General features: G+C 49.0%; 1 protein-coding gene across 5 annotated transcripts; it reads left to right on the top strand.

Moving 5' to 3' along the window:
• The first annotated feature begins 1,044 nt into the window (after window positions 1–1,044).
• Window positions 1,045–13,947, top strand: PPP1R42 (protein phosphatase 1 regulatory subunit 42). Of its 5 annotated transcripts, none has more exons than XM_064170672.1 (9): window positions 1,045–1,184; window positions 2,490–2,678; window positions 4,406–4,572; window positions 5,072–5,210; window positions 6,037–6,153; window positions 10,324–10,441; window positions 11,229–11,357; window positions 12,026–12,168; window positions 12,773–12,966. In XM_064170672.1, the coding sequence occupies exons 2-9, from the start codon at window positions 2,550–2,552 to the stop codon at window positions 12,908–12,910; spliced, it is 1,080 nt and encodes a 359-aa protein (XP_064026742.1). In that variant the 5' UTR covers window positions 1,045–1,184; window positions 2,490–2,549; the 3' UTR covers window positions 12,911–12,966. The 5 variants fall into 5 exon arrangements, with proteins under 5 accessions (XP_064026742.1, XP_064026741.1, XP_064026743.1 ...); XM_064170671.1 differs by lacking the exon at window positions 1,045–1,184 and adding an exon at window positions 1,277–2,230; XM_064170673.1 differs by lacking the exons at window positions 1,045–1,184; window positions 12,773–12,966 and adding an exon at window positions 13,814–13,947 and having other exon boundaries at window positions 1,277–2,678.
• The last annotated feature ends 306 nt before the right edge of the window (window positions 13,948–14,253 follow it).

The following is a 14,253-nucleotide window of genomic DNA, read 5'->3' as shown; positions in this document are numbered from 1 at the left end:
TCTTCACTTCTTTTCTGTCCTTAGATGTAGATTTCAGCTCCATCTCACCATCTGGAGCTGTAAGAAATAAAGACATCAAGGATTTCACACAGGTGCTTCCAAAAGCTTTTATCCAGACAAGGACTTTCTGTACTCAGCCAAATTACTGCCATCCTGGGGAGTAGAGAGAGGACAGTTCAATGCACTCTGTGCCAACAGCCCAGAATCCTGCTTCAGATCTTCACAAACACTTTCTCAGAGCTTTTGTGCCTTGATAAATCAAACTGCTAACAGGCAGCCCTAGACACCTGCACAATCTACAGCCAGGAGGGAGGACAAACTTCAGTCCCACAGTAACTTCAGAATTTTAACAGAAACATTTGCCTGGACAGGCAGCTCCAGGACATGCTCAGCTTGGGCTCCACCAGAGGACAAAAAGAAGGCATCTTACAATCCTGGTATCCTGAGAGAGGATACAGGAAATCAGAGGTTGTAAGGACGGGGCTCGTTACAACTGGCACTTCTAACAAAGCTCAAAGGGGAGCAAACTTGCCTGCAAGAGAAACAAAGCCCTAAGTCCCTTCCATCAGAAGCTTTCGCCAGTGCCCGGCTGGCACACTGCCCCGTCCCAGCACCAAGCACAGCAGAGACTCACTGGCTGCAGCAGGTCGTTAACAGGCTCGGCTGAGGTTCACAACCAGCGGGAGGCGAGAAGGGACTGACCGAGGCCATCTGCTCCAGTGCCCCACACCCTGCACTGCCCACAGCCGCCCAGGGCTGCCCGCTCCGGGGCTGGCGCACCCACACCCGCTCTGCCAGCCTGCGCCAGCTCAGCCTCTCACCACGAACCAGTGCCCCCTGCCCCGTGTCCTGGCACCGGCAAACACTGCGGAGCTCAGCTCCACCCTCTCGCCCTTCAGCTACTGGTGAGCACCGCGTACCCTCCCTGCTCCGCTCCAGGCTAAGCAGCCCGTGTCCCTCTGCCTGCCCTCCGCAGAGCTGCTCCAGCCCTCCCGCTGCCTCGCACCTGGGCGCCGACGCTCAAGATGGCGCCGGGCCGCCGCGGCAGGGGCAGGGCGCAGTGCGCAGGCGCCAACGGGGCGGGGCCTGCCCAACTGCCGCCGCGCGGTTGCCCTGGCAGCCAGGGGCGGAGGCGGCGCCGGCGACTGCTCCCTGCGACTGCTCCCTGCCGCCGCGGCCGGGAGGTGAGCGCGGAGCGCGGCTGCGGCGGGCCTTGCGAGAGGACCCTGACCTCTTACTCTGTACCGAAGCTGTTTCCCAGGGGTCGTGTGGGGTGTGGGGCGTGGGGCGGTCCCTGCCCCTCGCAGGCCGCCGCTGTGCGCGGTGGGGTGCGGTGCGATGCAGCGGGGCTGGCGGCACGGCTGCGCCTCGGCGCTTGCTGCTTCCGTGGGAGAAGCTCTAAGCGAGGGCTCTGAAAGGCGTTCTTAGTGAAACGGCAGGAAAGGCACTTCTTGGGGAAAAGAACAGTAATAAAAAGCCCTTTCAGCTTAACTTCTCCCCCAGCTTAAAAAGGCAAGAAGCAAGAGCCCCAGCGGAACTGCTGAGCTTCAGCCTTGCCGAGTGGCTAAGGAAGTTTTTCTCCTCGCACTCTGCTTCTCGCCACTTTCTCAGCAGCGCACACCGGCGGGAGGAGGCTCCGCGCCCTGGCGTCAGTCCCTGCAGGAGCTTTAGTAGGGGGAAGGTCTCTGCTGTCTGCTCAGTGACTCAGATACAGCGGTGCGTGGGCATTGCCCCGTGGACAGCACACAGCTACGCCCTATCGTGTACTGCCTTTCAAAAAGCCACCGGTTTATTCTTGCTAAGTTAGACTTGTTAGGGCATCTTTATCCCTTTCTTTTCCTGTTAAAGTTGTCCCTAGACTGCAAATGCAGCTCAAAACATACCTTGGCCATCTCCCCTCCCTTGCATTCCCTGATATATAAACTCGGAGATTAAAACCCCAAAGCTGGTGGTGCTGTGAGAGCCTCTGCAGTACCACACAGCACCAAAGACTCTGGCACTGCACATCACTGTGCACATGCAGTTGTGTGCATGACAAAAGGGCCGTGCAGATGTACTGTAGCTTTAAACCACCTCTCACAGCCTCTAAAACCTGCTGTAGAGCACGGGGAAGGATTTTCTAATCGTTAGGTGATGAGCTGCTGTTAAGGGCGTGTGAGGATTGCATCTGCTGCGTGCCGCTGCACTCGAGTTTCTAGAGGAAGAAGATGAAGACTCCAGCACAACCTTTGTAAGCACATCAAGGGCAAATCAGCTGTAACAACGTATTTTAAATGTTATCTGATACACTGCAAGAGGCAGGAATGGCAGCAAAATTAATGGGGTAGGTCTTTAAAAGCAGCAAAGGTGATGCAGGAACGTGTCACAGCAAGCAAAAAGAGGACCAGGGAAGCACCAGATGCGAAGTACCCGGGTACAAGTAGTAGAGTACTTTCCTGTCTCGCTTTAGGGCTGAGGTCAGGCAGAATGTTTCCCTGTTTTGTTTTCAGGGTGTTTGAGGAGGAACGCACCCCGAGAGAAGCAGCAGAGCAGCTGTGCTGCAGGCAGCGATGGTTCGGCTAACGACAGAGCTGATTGCCAGAAGCACGGCCCAGAGGAGGCGCAGCCAGGACAACCTTGGGCAGTGCCTGCAGAAAATAACTCACCTGAATTTATCTGACAAAAGCATAGATGTGATTGTGAGATGGATTTCCTTTACTCCTTTTACCCTGGCTGCTCAGGTCTTTCGTACTGCTTGTGATGAGTTGTTTACTGCCGGGAGGGAGGCAAGCAAAGCCAAGCTCCTGCTCTCTAACAGCTGGATCCTAATGTTCACCTTGACTTACAATGAAGCCTCAATGTTTGCAGCCGTGCTTCGGCCCTCAGGGCTGTTACTGTGTGGAACACTGCATGCAAAAGTGTTCAGATGGATTTCAAATGGGTAGCTTCTGAAACAGGAAAGTCATCTTTAAGCTCTAACTTTTCCTATCAAACACCAAAGTGGGTGAGTGTAACTCCAGCAGGCTGCAGGGCTTCTTACTGTTGATCTCACACTTCAGTATTTACAATGGCAAAAATCTTACCTTGCTTACCTGAAGCTGTGGAAATCTTTATCATCTGTGTGGGAGACAAGAAGGTATTATCAGGACACTGTTTTTGCCATCAATTAATTAAAACAGAAAACCCATCCAGGGAATTCCAAGAGAGATTAAGTGTTAGAGGGAAGTAATTTTTGCGTTATTTCATAGAACCACAGAATCAGTCAGGGTTGGAAGGGACCACAAGGATCATCTAGCTCCAACCCCCCTGCCATAGGCAGGGGCACCCTACCCTAGACCAGGCTGGCCAGAGACAGCTGAAGTATTAGAAGTATTAGAGAAATCTGCAGCTCTGAGAAGCAGTCAAAATCAAACCAGTTTTGATTACTCCATAGAGCTGCTACATTGTAAAGGAGCTTTCAGGAAGGCATCAGAATGGAAAGGACAATTCCACCTGCCTATATTTCAAGTTAATGCATTTAATAAATATTCTATATTCAGTCCATTTAAAATCTCCCTCTGTGTGAGGATATATAATGCATTTCAAATCAACCACTGAGCCCTACACCCCTACCAGTTTCAGCCAGTCTCTCGTCACCCACTGCAAAATTCACCTTTTCTGCAACAGTTTGGGTTATTTAAAGAGTTCTACTTCCTGATGACTGCCTCTCTGAAAATGCAATATGTGGGGCAGAAGATGGCAGAAATTGGTCATTTTGCAGGTGGTATTTTACTTTTTAAAGGCAGCAGTACTGCTATTGCAGATTACTAAGTGCAACACTGAATTTATTCTCATTAATGCCATCCTTATTTCTAGCCTTGGGAGTCTGACAGAGTTGCTAACTGGCAGCACAATCTGTTCACTCTCTGTCATTTATTCCTTAGATTTCAGAGGAAATCTGAGGGAGGAATGGGGGGGTTCAGGAGCAGGAAATAAGCCAAGTGAGGCTAACAAACTGGAACTGCTATAGTGGCTTTTTCAAATTAGGCTAAAATCTATTTTAAAGGAAAAAAAAAACCAAACAATAAACCAAAAAACCCTCCCAAGCCTCATTAATTTCAAAACTAATCCAGAAGTTTTCACTTCCAAAGCTTACACCTGCAAGCCTAACCCTGTCATCCTTCCTCCCAGCTGAACAACAGGACATTCGGAATCAACCAGGTTGGAAAAGACCAACCTAGCACCTAAACCTTCTCATTAACTCACACAGGTTTCTGCAAGCCCTGAGTTAGTTACTGGTAATAATTCAGTTTTTCTAGGCAAGACAGTTGTTAGGGGTGTGTGCTCAGGGCAAAGCTGCACAAGCCACGGGGCAGAAACCAACAGCCTGCAGGAGCAGGCAGCGAGGGAACTCTGTGCAGCGCTCCTTTGTTATGCTTTGTTTCAGGGTGACTTCTCCCTGTGTAAAAACCTCAGAGTTCTCTATTTGTATGACAACCAAATCAGGCAAATCCAGAACCTGGACTTTGCTTCCAATGTGACCCACCTTTACCTGCAGAACAACTGCATTGCAGCCATGGAGAACCTCTCCTCGCTGAAGAACCTCGAGAAGCTGTAAGTGGAGAAGGATTCGGTTATGGCCTTGGTAAAAGTGATTATTGCACTAAGAGGTTAAAAAAAATAAGTAGCCTTTAAGGTCCTTTCAGCTCTTCAATTCTGCTTTGCAAATAAAGGTAATTAATTACGATTTATTTTGTTAAGTAATGACATATCAGCTTCACATATTTATTTGCTTCTGGATTATTTGTTTCCAGACATATAATCTTAGCATATTGGTTTGCTCCTGGATTATTTTCCTTTGCAGACATTTAATAATGATGACCCTAACAACGACACTACTGCTACTGCTAATGTTAACAGCAGTACCCAAACCTGCTAAAACCCTTTGTCAGCTGCACTTCCTACTCGCCTTAGGCAATCACCTTTTTTTCTGTTATCGTTCCCAGCCATTGTTCAGTAACAGGTTTAGATGTTTATTTATTCACTACACTGATGCCTGCCGTTTGCTTCTACTTTCAAAGGCTTTCAATCTGTTTTGTGTTCTGTTTTGCAGGTATCTGGGGGGCAACTGCATCGCGGTGGTAGAGGGCTTGGATAAAACAGCCAAAATCAGAGAGCTGCACATGGAAAGCCAGCGCCTGCCCCTTGGTGAGAAGCTTGTGTTTGATCCTCGATCTCTCAGGTCCCTGGCAGTAAGTGCACTTGAAGAATTTCAATGAGCCATTAATCAGTATTGACATCTTCCTCCGACAGAAATGAGCCATTCCTGGGGGAGCATTTTACTGTCCTTCTGTATTGGAGAAATGATGAAAGCAGAGGGAGGTTCTGTCGCTGTACCTTCCCAGCTTCCTAACTCCTGTACTTCAGTGCCTTGCAGCATCCTGGCCTACAGCCACTCACATTTTGTTCTTTGTGGCATTTATTTTAAGGCCTCCTGGCATGGGTTTTGTTTTGCATTCATGATTATCTAACATCTTTGTGGAAGCTACAAATGAAAACATTTTCCTTTCATCCTTCCAGTGCTAGGTGTTTGGTCCCTCTTTGAAGCATTACTTCACCACTTTCTATCTGTGTCTGTCTCTTAATGCTGTCAGATATGAAAAAGCCAAGACCATGGGACCACAGAGCAACCTGTGCACCACAACCAAATGCTTTGGTGACAATATCACCAATCTTTTGCCTGAGGAGCTGAGGTTTATTCACTGTGGGTATCAAGATGGGACCCTGACAAGTAGCAGTCACTGTCTGGGTCTGTTTGGCACTACAAATGTAGAGTCAGCAGCACTTCTGCCAAACATGGGGCAACAATTCCTTATTGACTAAGAAATCTTGAAATTAGTGATCTCAGTGTGCTTTGACTTCAACCCCAAACAGCATTTCAGGACAGAATGGAAAGCCAACAGAAAGTAGCCTGTGAGGTGGCTTTACTTGCCTGCTCTGCTTCCTGTGCTGGCTCTTCCTGTAACAACTTACAGCTTCACTCACAGTTGTCTTCTTTTTCTGCTCTTCTTCCTCCAGCAATCTCTGTCTGTGTTGAATATCAGCAACAACAACATCGATGCATTACAAGAACTGGCAGTGCTGGGAAATCTTTCTGATCTCAGAGCAGCTGACAATCAGCTTCAGTGTATGAAGGTATTCCGTAAGCGCTCGTTTTGTCTCGCACAGGGGAGATCAGTCTCATCCCCCTTGATCACTAAACAGATGCATATAAGTTCACAGTTAGTGAACCTCTGACCTTCCAAGCACACTCTGTTCTCATCCAAAGGTCTTGTGGGGATTAGAGCTGGAGAAGAGTTTATCTGGGATGTCCAAAGGCCCTGTAATCCTAATCCCACAGTAGCAGCTCAAACAAATGAGCTCCAAGCCTTTCAGCTTTTCCTCTGCCAGCAGTGAATGTGGCTCAGAGTTCCCAGCTTCCCGGGAGTGCTGGCCTGGGTTTTTCCACTGCTGGCTTGCACATCCATTGCATTTCCTTAGAAAAAGTCACTGTCACTGGTTGCTAATGACTGAAACAACTCCTTGTTACAGCTCGGACCACTCAGTATCTCTTGCGTTAACTCTGGCAGCTCTGCTTAGTGTGAGGAGATGCCGGTACTTCAGCTGGACTCCTGATTTTGTACATTTTAAGCTAAGAAGTGTTGAAGGAAGCATTTCTTGTTTACCAGGGGGTTATTAAAGTCTGGTACTTGAAGCTGTGTTTCTGGCAGCTGTGATTGATAGAAATAGCCTTTCCGAATTCACAGCTTTGCAGACCCAAGTAATGACTACATTGGGTGTATGCAACATCTAAAGCAGTGTGGCTGGTGCCCAGCTTTGCAGACACAACTGCTGTGCAGCAGGAATCACATCTTCCTAGGCTCTACTTATCCCTAAATTCTTATTTAAACTAATGGAAGCCCCCAAAGTGTTGGAAAAGGAGTAGGCTGTGCAGAGTCTGTTAAAGAAAAGTCAGGTTTAGCTCTGTTGAAGAGGCTTTACCTTAGAGTGAACATCCAGCAGAACAAGCTTACACATCCACTAAGTGACAAAAAGGAGCTGAGGGGAGTTTTGAGCATTATTTCAGGTTTCTGCAGCCTGAATTTCATGACTCTGTGGCTTGCACAATTCTGCAAGTGTGCCAGCTGCAGGATTTCAGGGGCTGCACAGCTGTACCACAGCTAACTGCTCCTGCTGGCTGAGCTCCTTACACCCACACAAGGCTCTTTCCTTCCCACACAAGCTGCTTCCACTTCCCACCCTCTTGCCCTCCCCCGCCTTTTCAAAACTGATGTATACCTTTCTCATCCCAAAAGCTTTGTCCTCTTCTCCCATCAGGAAGATCCTCAGGCATGCCTGGCCCTAGCCAGAGACCCTGGTGATGTCCCCCAGCAGAGCAGTGCCAGAGCTCTGTGCCCAGCTGTGCTCACCCGCAGGATGTGGAGCAGGTGCCCGGTCTGGGCAGGGCTGGCTACCAGCGCTCTTCTGTGGGGCAGGAGATGGCAGCAGCAAGAATGCCGAACCCTTGCAAAAGAAGGAGAGAAGAGAGGCATGAGAAATGCAGGGACTACAAGCCCCTTCTCCCCCTTATGACCGCCGAGTGTAGCTGCTCCAGACCTAAGCGCTTACTCCCATCGCCGCCCCCTGGCCGGCCGGCGACGCCCTGGTGCTGAACACGAGGGCCAGTAAATTCGAGCACTCGAGGCTCTGGCTAACTCAGGGCATCCTTAGCACAGTTAACAGACATCCAGGCACACGACCTTGTTTCACATGACTGAAGCTTATACAGTGCAATCGGAACAGGAGAGGGGACCAGCCGAGGTCATTTTGCTCAGTAGTGTGGCCAGCTCCCACGTGTACAAAGCTTGTCTTAGGGCACTATCCAGAACCTAACTCATTTCTGTTTATGTTCTATTGCTTGCTCCTTCATTTACTTCTGCTTTGCTTTAGTCAGGTTCACAAGGGCTTTGAGGCTGCAGTTGGGTTGGAATACTAAAAGGAATGTTTAAAAAGCACTATTCCTGCTTAAAAAACAACCACCACGATAAGAAAGCTCCCCAAAAGTCAGAATGCCTATTTGTTAATGACATGAGTTTGAAGACCATGAGTTGTGTGAGAAAAGCTAGCTAGAAATAGCTATAAAAATCAGTACTTCCCAAGTCTTTAATTTATTCAACCTCTGCCCACTATTGATTATGACAAGAGGATATCACAAAAGATGAATTCGTTCACTTCAGAACTGAGTCAGGAACAAGAGGAAAAGTATAGATTTTCTCCAGTAGATTATGACAGGGAATCAAACTGGTGACAAATGGCTGTCTGCAGATGCAGCTGGGGCAGCTGGGCTGGACGCTTCCGATCAAAGTGGAGCCCCCTGCTCAGACCCCAACTCTTCAATGGCTATCGTTAATTGGCAACAACATCACTGCCAGCACCCCACTGCCTGCCAAGGCACTCGCCCTCCTGCCCCCCCACGGAATATCATTTGCTGGTCAGTATTTCGTAGCAGCCCTCACAGTGATAGCCTGACATGATCATTTATCAACTGGAGACTGCCCAAAGAGGCTCTGGTCCCTCCAGCACAGCACGGAGAGGCTGGGAAGTGGAGGCGCTCTCTGAGAGACAGGAAGGCAACCAGCAACTCGAGCGTGTCCAAAGGGTAATCAGATTTCAGCACAGCATCAGAGTGCTCTTAGCTAAACATGCACTGGAGCAGGCATGTTTCTGGGTCAGTTAGCAAGTGAGCAACGGCTAACAAAACCCTACAGGACGCCCTCTGCACATTCATCACAGCTAAACCAGACATTTCATTTCAGCAACAGCAACTTGGTGCTGCAAACTGTGCAAAAAAGCCTTCTAGTGAAGTCTAGAACACAGCACAGCTCTCAGGGGCTATGTCTGAGTGCACAAAGAAGAAATGCACCCACTCTGTGCTCGATGCCATTTCTTGTTAACCAGCCCAGCCTGAAATGCTTCTGCCCTAAACTGCTGTGCCTGTTAGCCCCTAACCCGGCGGGGCTGCCATACCGCTGTTCTGCTACCTGCTGGTAGAGCTTTCTTGTCACACCAGGAGATGGATCAGCATCTCCTCCTGGGCAGTGGTCTCCATACCACTGTTCTATCAGTGCTGCTCCTCACAGAACCAGACTTTTCCTCTCCATTCTTCTGCAAAGACATCACAGCCACTGGATGACAATGGATGCTATCACCCTCCCGTCAGTACATCAAAAATGAGATGGTTTGGAGGGGCAAGGCTGTGATGCTGCTTCCTCTTCCATCTCATTGTTCTAAACGTGTCCAGGGGAACCCAGGGAGCACTCCCAGGAGGATTTTCTACCAAGAGAGCAGAGGCTGCAACACCAGAGTTGTCCCTGCTTGCACCACCCAGGTGATTTGCTGAGGCTGAAGGAGCCAAGAGGTGCCTACACCACTGCATGCTGCTCCACTGGCTTCCAGCTACAGAATTCCACAGGCTTTTGCTGCTGAGAACCTGTCATGTCAGGAATAGTAAATCCTTTCCAAATGATCACAGCTGTGGAGGACAAATTCTCTCTCCTCCCCTGTTCACACAGATGTTGAACCTCTCCTTAAGCTTTCCACACACAGAAGGAAGCCTGTCAAGAAGCTAAGTGAAATTTGGAGAGGAAAGTCAGCAAGTTGAGAATCTGAGTAGAAAGGTCCAATCTGCTCAGCTTTGCATCCCTTTACCTTGAATTTATTGTACTTCAAAGACAGAAGTGGTTTGCTTGAGGTCACACTGCCCTTGGGTAAGCAGACAGGCTCAGATGGAGAAAGGTGTATGTCAGTGTCACCGCTCCAGCCAATCTCTGACCACCCATGGATCTGCAGGGGGGTTCTGCTGCTCCTGTAAGGTGCAGGTTTGCTCTGCGGGAGGGGGGCAGTCTGCTGGGGCTGCTCTGTTTGTAGCCTTTTTAGTATGTTCTTCCTCTGCAAAGTATTTCTTCTTCCACTAACTGTCAGCCTCTAACCAGACACTTACCCTAAGGGCTTGCTGAGACCATGGGGGTGCATTAGCAGACATTTGGGCTGGGAATTGCTCAGCTTTAGGTGCAGTGGTCACCTCCCAGTATCCTTGAAAATGCAGTTATCCAGCTGCATCACCATTCCTCCTGTGCAGTTACGACAGGTTCAGGGACTGCTGCCCACCCCCCCGTGAAAATGCCCCTTCTTGATGTGAAATAGCCTCTCTGAGCTTATTTCTGCCTGCAGGGTCTGGGCCTGGCTGAACACATCACATCCCTATTGGATTTTACACTGGAGGGGGGAAAAAGCAATCACGACGTTCTGGTTGTGTATCAACTGCAGGACTTGGAGCTGGCACTACAGAAATGGACGAAGCTCTGCAGAATGGACCTTAGAGGGAACCCCATCTGCCAGGAACCCAAGTACAGGGACAGGATTGTTGTACAGTCACCAGCATTAGGTAAAAAAGCAAAGCAGCAGCTGGCCCCAGAGCCACCCCAGCTGAGATACTGATCCTCCTTGGGTGCCAACACCATCACTGCCCTGGAGATCTATGGCAAGCGAGGAATGCTGCATTTCCATGCAGCTAATGAAGCTAAAACTGCTCCTGGCCTTTTATTTTTCTGGATAATAGTAACAAACGTCTTTAAATAGTGATTGTTACAGAACTTGTTCTTCTCTTGTCTGAGAGCACAATGTGTTGGGCATTAAGAAGCAGCCAAAGCCTGTGTGCACAATGGAAATCACAGTGCCTTGGGACAGCTCTAACCCAACCTCAGTTTGGGGCCAGAATTTCATTTGGTCCAAGACAAAACTGCAGGTGTAACCAAGGAAACACAGAGCGTAAGCTTTATGGCACCTAAGAGAGTGGAGTTAACCTTAAAGAGACAAACCTGTCTTCATGACAAGTGGGGTTCCTTGGGACAAGCAGTTTCTCTCTTCACCTGGACCTTTGCATCTGTAGATCTCTTTCTGCAAGCTGTTACACATTAGCTAGACAAGAAACGCATCTACTGCCCTTGGAAGTTATCAACAGAATAGATGCTTCCATTGTTTTAATGAGGGTGTGTCACCCCTCTCTGGCAGCTTGGATATGAACAGTGGATGTCTTTTTTTTACCCAAACACTCAAAAGAGCAAAGAGGATTTGCAGAGAGACAGTCCAGAGCCAGCACACAGCACACACAGCTTTGTACAGCCTTTAGTCAGCTGAGGGTAGCACAGAAAATGTTCTCTTCTCTTTGACAGAGTTCCTCGATGGGAAAGAAATAAAAGAAGTGGAAAGACAGTTCCTACTGAATTGGAGAGCCTCCAGAGCTGCCAGGAGAGAGCCCAAAGAGAGAACCACGAAGGGTAGTGCAGCCTGTCAGCGGTCCTGTAAGCACACAAATCCCCTACCCCACCTCACCTGCCGTGTTGCAGGAACTAGACAGCAGCTCACAGTAAGCAGAGAGAGCAGGAGCCTTTTGCTGCTGGTGAGTCTGAGGCAGGGGGAGAAACGGAACTTTGGCAACAGAATCTCATTTTAGCACTAGCCCCTCTGGTGGTTCCCCCCCTTCCTGCAGTGCGATGGGTGGCTGCTGCCAGCGCAGAAACTGCCACAGCGAGCGGCGGGGTAGAGCAGCTGCTTTGGAGCCTTCATCTCCCACGATTAACTCATGAAAACTCCTCGAGATCAGTTGTTTGGGAAGCCACGAAGTGAGAAGCACTCAGCTGTCAGCCTGAGCCAGGAGTGCTGCAGGGGAAGGGCAATGTCCTGTCTTCTGATGAGGACTGCAGGAGGAGCTGTGCGCTGGGTGCTGCTCACACAGCTCCGCTTCCTGCAGCGCCTGCTTCGAGTCACCTCCATCCCTTGTTGCAGCACTTCCCACAGCTTCAGGCAGTTTCCCTTCTGGCTTATCAAATCTGAGGCATTTCACTCTAAGGCTTAACAGTGTTTTCTGTAACAAGACACACTGGAACCTGTGATCAGTCATACTGCACATGAAATAGATGTGGTTTGCCTTGGGATTGTGGATTAATCCTTTTTCCTTTGTTTTCTGCAGCTGACTCTGAAACCACTTATCCTGCTGTTCCCTTTCACTCTGCAAAAGGAAAGCCAAATGCTTTAGTTTTGTCTGAGATGCACAAAGTTAAAAGAAAGACTCCGCCAGGGATCTGGGGAAAAATCAGTCAGACAAAAGCTCAGGTATGTTCCTCAGACATTGCTCCTAGTTCTGCCCACAGACTCACAGAATGGGTTGGGCTGGAAGGGACCTTGAAGATCATCCAGTTCCAACCGCTTGCCCTCCCCCCAGCCCAGGTTGCTCAAGGCCTCATCTGTTGGGTGCTGTTTCTACAGCCCTTACTGAACCAGCAAGCACATGAAGGGGGAACGTAACCTGAAATCAGTTTCAGGGGGTTTAACCACAGCATACCAATTACTTTCTTGCTTTGAAAGCTTCTGGTATAAAGCAGTGGAGTAGCTGGCAGTAGTAACTGTACTGCAGTGCTGCTAGTTTCTGTTGTGTGGATTTGATTGTGATCTTCCCCAGTGGTAAAATAATCTTGGAGTTAATTGTTGAAAGCACAGCTACTGCCAACAGCACGAAAAAGCTGATCCAGTAATGAGGGACATGCATAAATGTGCCCACATGGCAGGTGAGGAAATGTTGTCCAAGTGAACAAATACCTGCATTGTTTAATTGAAATCTAGTATCAGACCAAAGAAATCAGGGAATTTTAATTCTACACTCTCTGTTTGCCAACTAAATTATTCCAACAGATGTTTCCTCTTTCCCTGTACACACTAGGTGATGTTTGACCTTGGCAACTGGAAAACAGACATTAAATACCTTTTTAGCCTACATCTCAGGTCCACTGAGGATTACACATGGCCCAGACCAAGTGAGACAAGCCAGTTAGTCCTAGATCACTGCAATGTGGATTAATCTCTCTTTCTGATGATTTAAAAACAAGAGCAACTTTATCTTGGATTCTAAATGAGTTTGGAACATTCAGAGAGAACTATGGATACTGGCAGGAAGCAATTAAAAGCAAACAAATCCCTTAACTATTTTAAAGATACCCAATACCTTCCAGTGGGATACACCATTATTAATTCTCCCTAAGCAGAGAAGCTGTTGACATTTTGATGTTGTAAACTTAACCTGTAACCAGCAGTTTCTGCCCACATTTCCTTACTCATGGAATTAAATATCACTGTAGGTATCCATTGCAATATAGCAGCCATTCAGAACTGGATGGGAAAGTCACCTTCTGTCCCTCCAGTGCATGTTATGTGGTTAGAAACGTGGTAATACCTTTAAGTGGTAGAGTCGGTATGTAATAAGCACACTGGGTTGTGCCAGCTAATCATAAGCCACTCTCCAAGTTCCAGATTTGATCAGTATCTACTCTTAGTAGTATTTCTCCCCACCAAAAACTGTTCCCAAGACCTAGGAGGTGTGAGATCACTCAAGATCCTGATGCTCTCAGAGTCACCTGCAATCCTGCTGCAGCTTTTTGGTGTGCTCAAAGTACCAAAAAGTGGATGGAAAAAAGTACCAAAAAGTGAGGGGAAAAAAACCATCAGTGCCTGAACACCTCCTCTTGGTACTGCTCTGCCCACGCTCTGAGGACATGTGTAGGTACACAGAGTCACAGCATTTTCTCCTCCCCTTCAGATGGAGCCTGCTGGATTCCAGTTTGCGCCTGCTGCCCCTTGTCCTCTCACTGGCCCCATTCTCTTGCCCGTAGCCCTTTATCTATTGATAAGCATAAATGAACATGGGAGCAACAGGGGCTTGGTTCTGGCAAGATCTCACCTCTCTTCTCTGATCCCTCTGATGTAGGCTGAGGAGGAGTCTGAAGCCACGGCAGAAGTGCACTAAAAGCCTCAAGCCGCAGGACTCCAACGTTTGGCTCTCACTGCGGTTTTTAAATTGCTTTCCCTCCAATCCTCCAAATAAAGAGACTGGAGACCCTCTGCCTGTGCGTCCCTCTGCCTGTGCGTCCCTCTGCCTGTGTGTCCCTCTGCCTGTGCGTCCCTCTGCCTGTGCGTCCCTCTGCCTGTGCGTCCCTTTGCCTGTGCGTCCCTCTGCCTGTGCGTCCCTCTGCCTGTGCGTCCCTTTGCCTGTGCGTCCCTCTGCCTGTGCGTCCCTTTGCCTGTGCGTCCCTCTGCCTGTGTCCCCCTCTGCCTGTGCGTCCCTCTGCCTGTGCGTCCCTTTGCCTGTGCGTCCCTCTGCCTGTGCGTCCCTTTGCCTGTGCGTCCCTCTGCCTGTGTCCCCCTCTG

This window comes from Pogoniulus pusillus, chromosome 34, assembly GCF_015220805.1.
Source record: "Pogoniulus pusillus isolate bPogPus1 chromosome 34, bPogPus1.pri, whole genome shotgun sequence".
NCBI classification, from domain to species: domain Eukaryota; kingdom Metazoa; phylum Chordata; class Aves; order Piciformes; family Lybiidae; genus Pogoniulus; species Pogoniulus pusillus.
The sequence above is the reverse complement of the archived record's forward strand: the minus strand, read 5'-3'. Positions and strand labels throughout refer to the sequence as shown.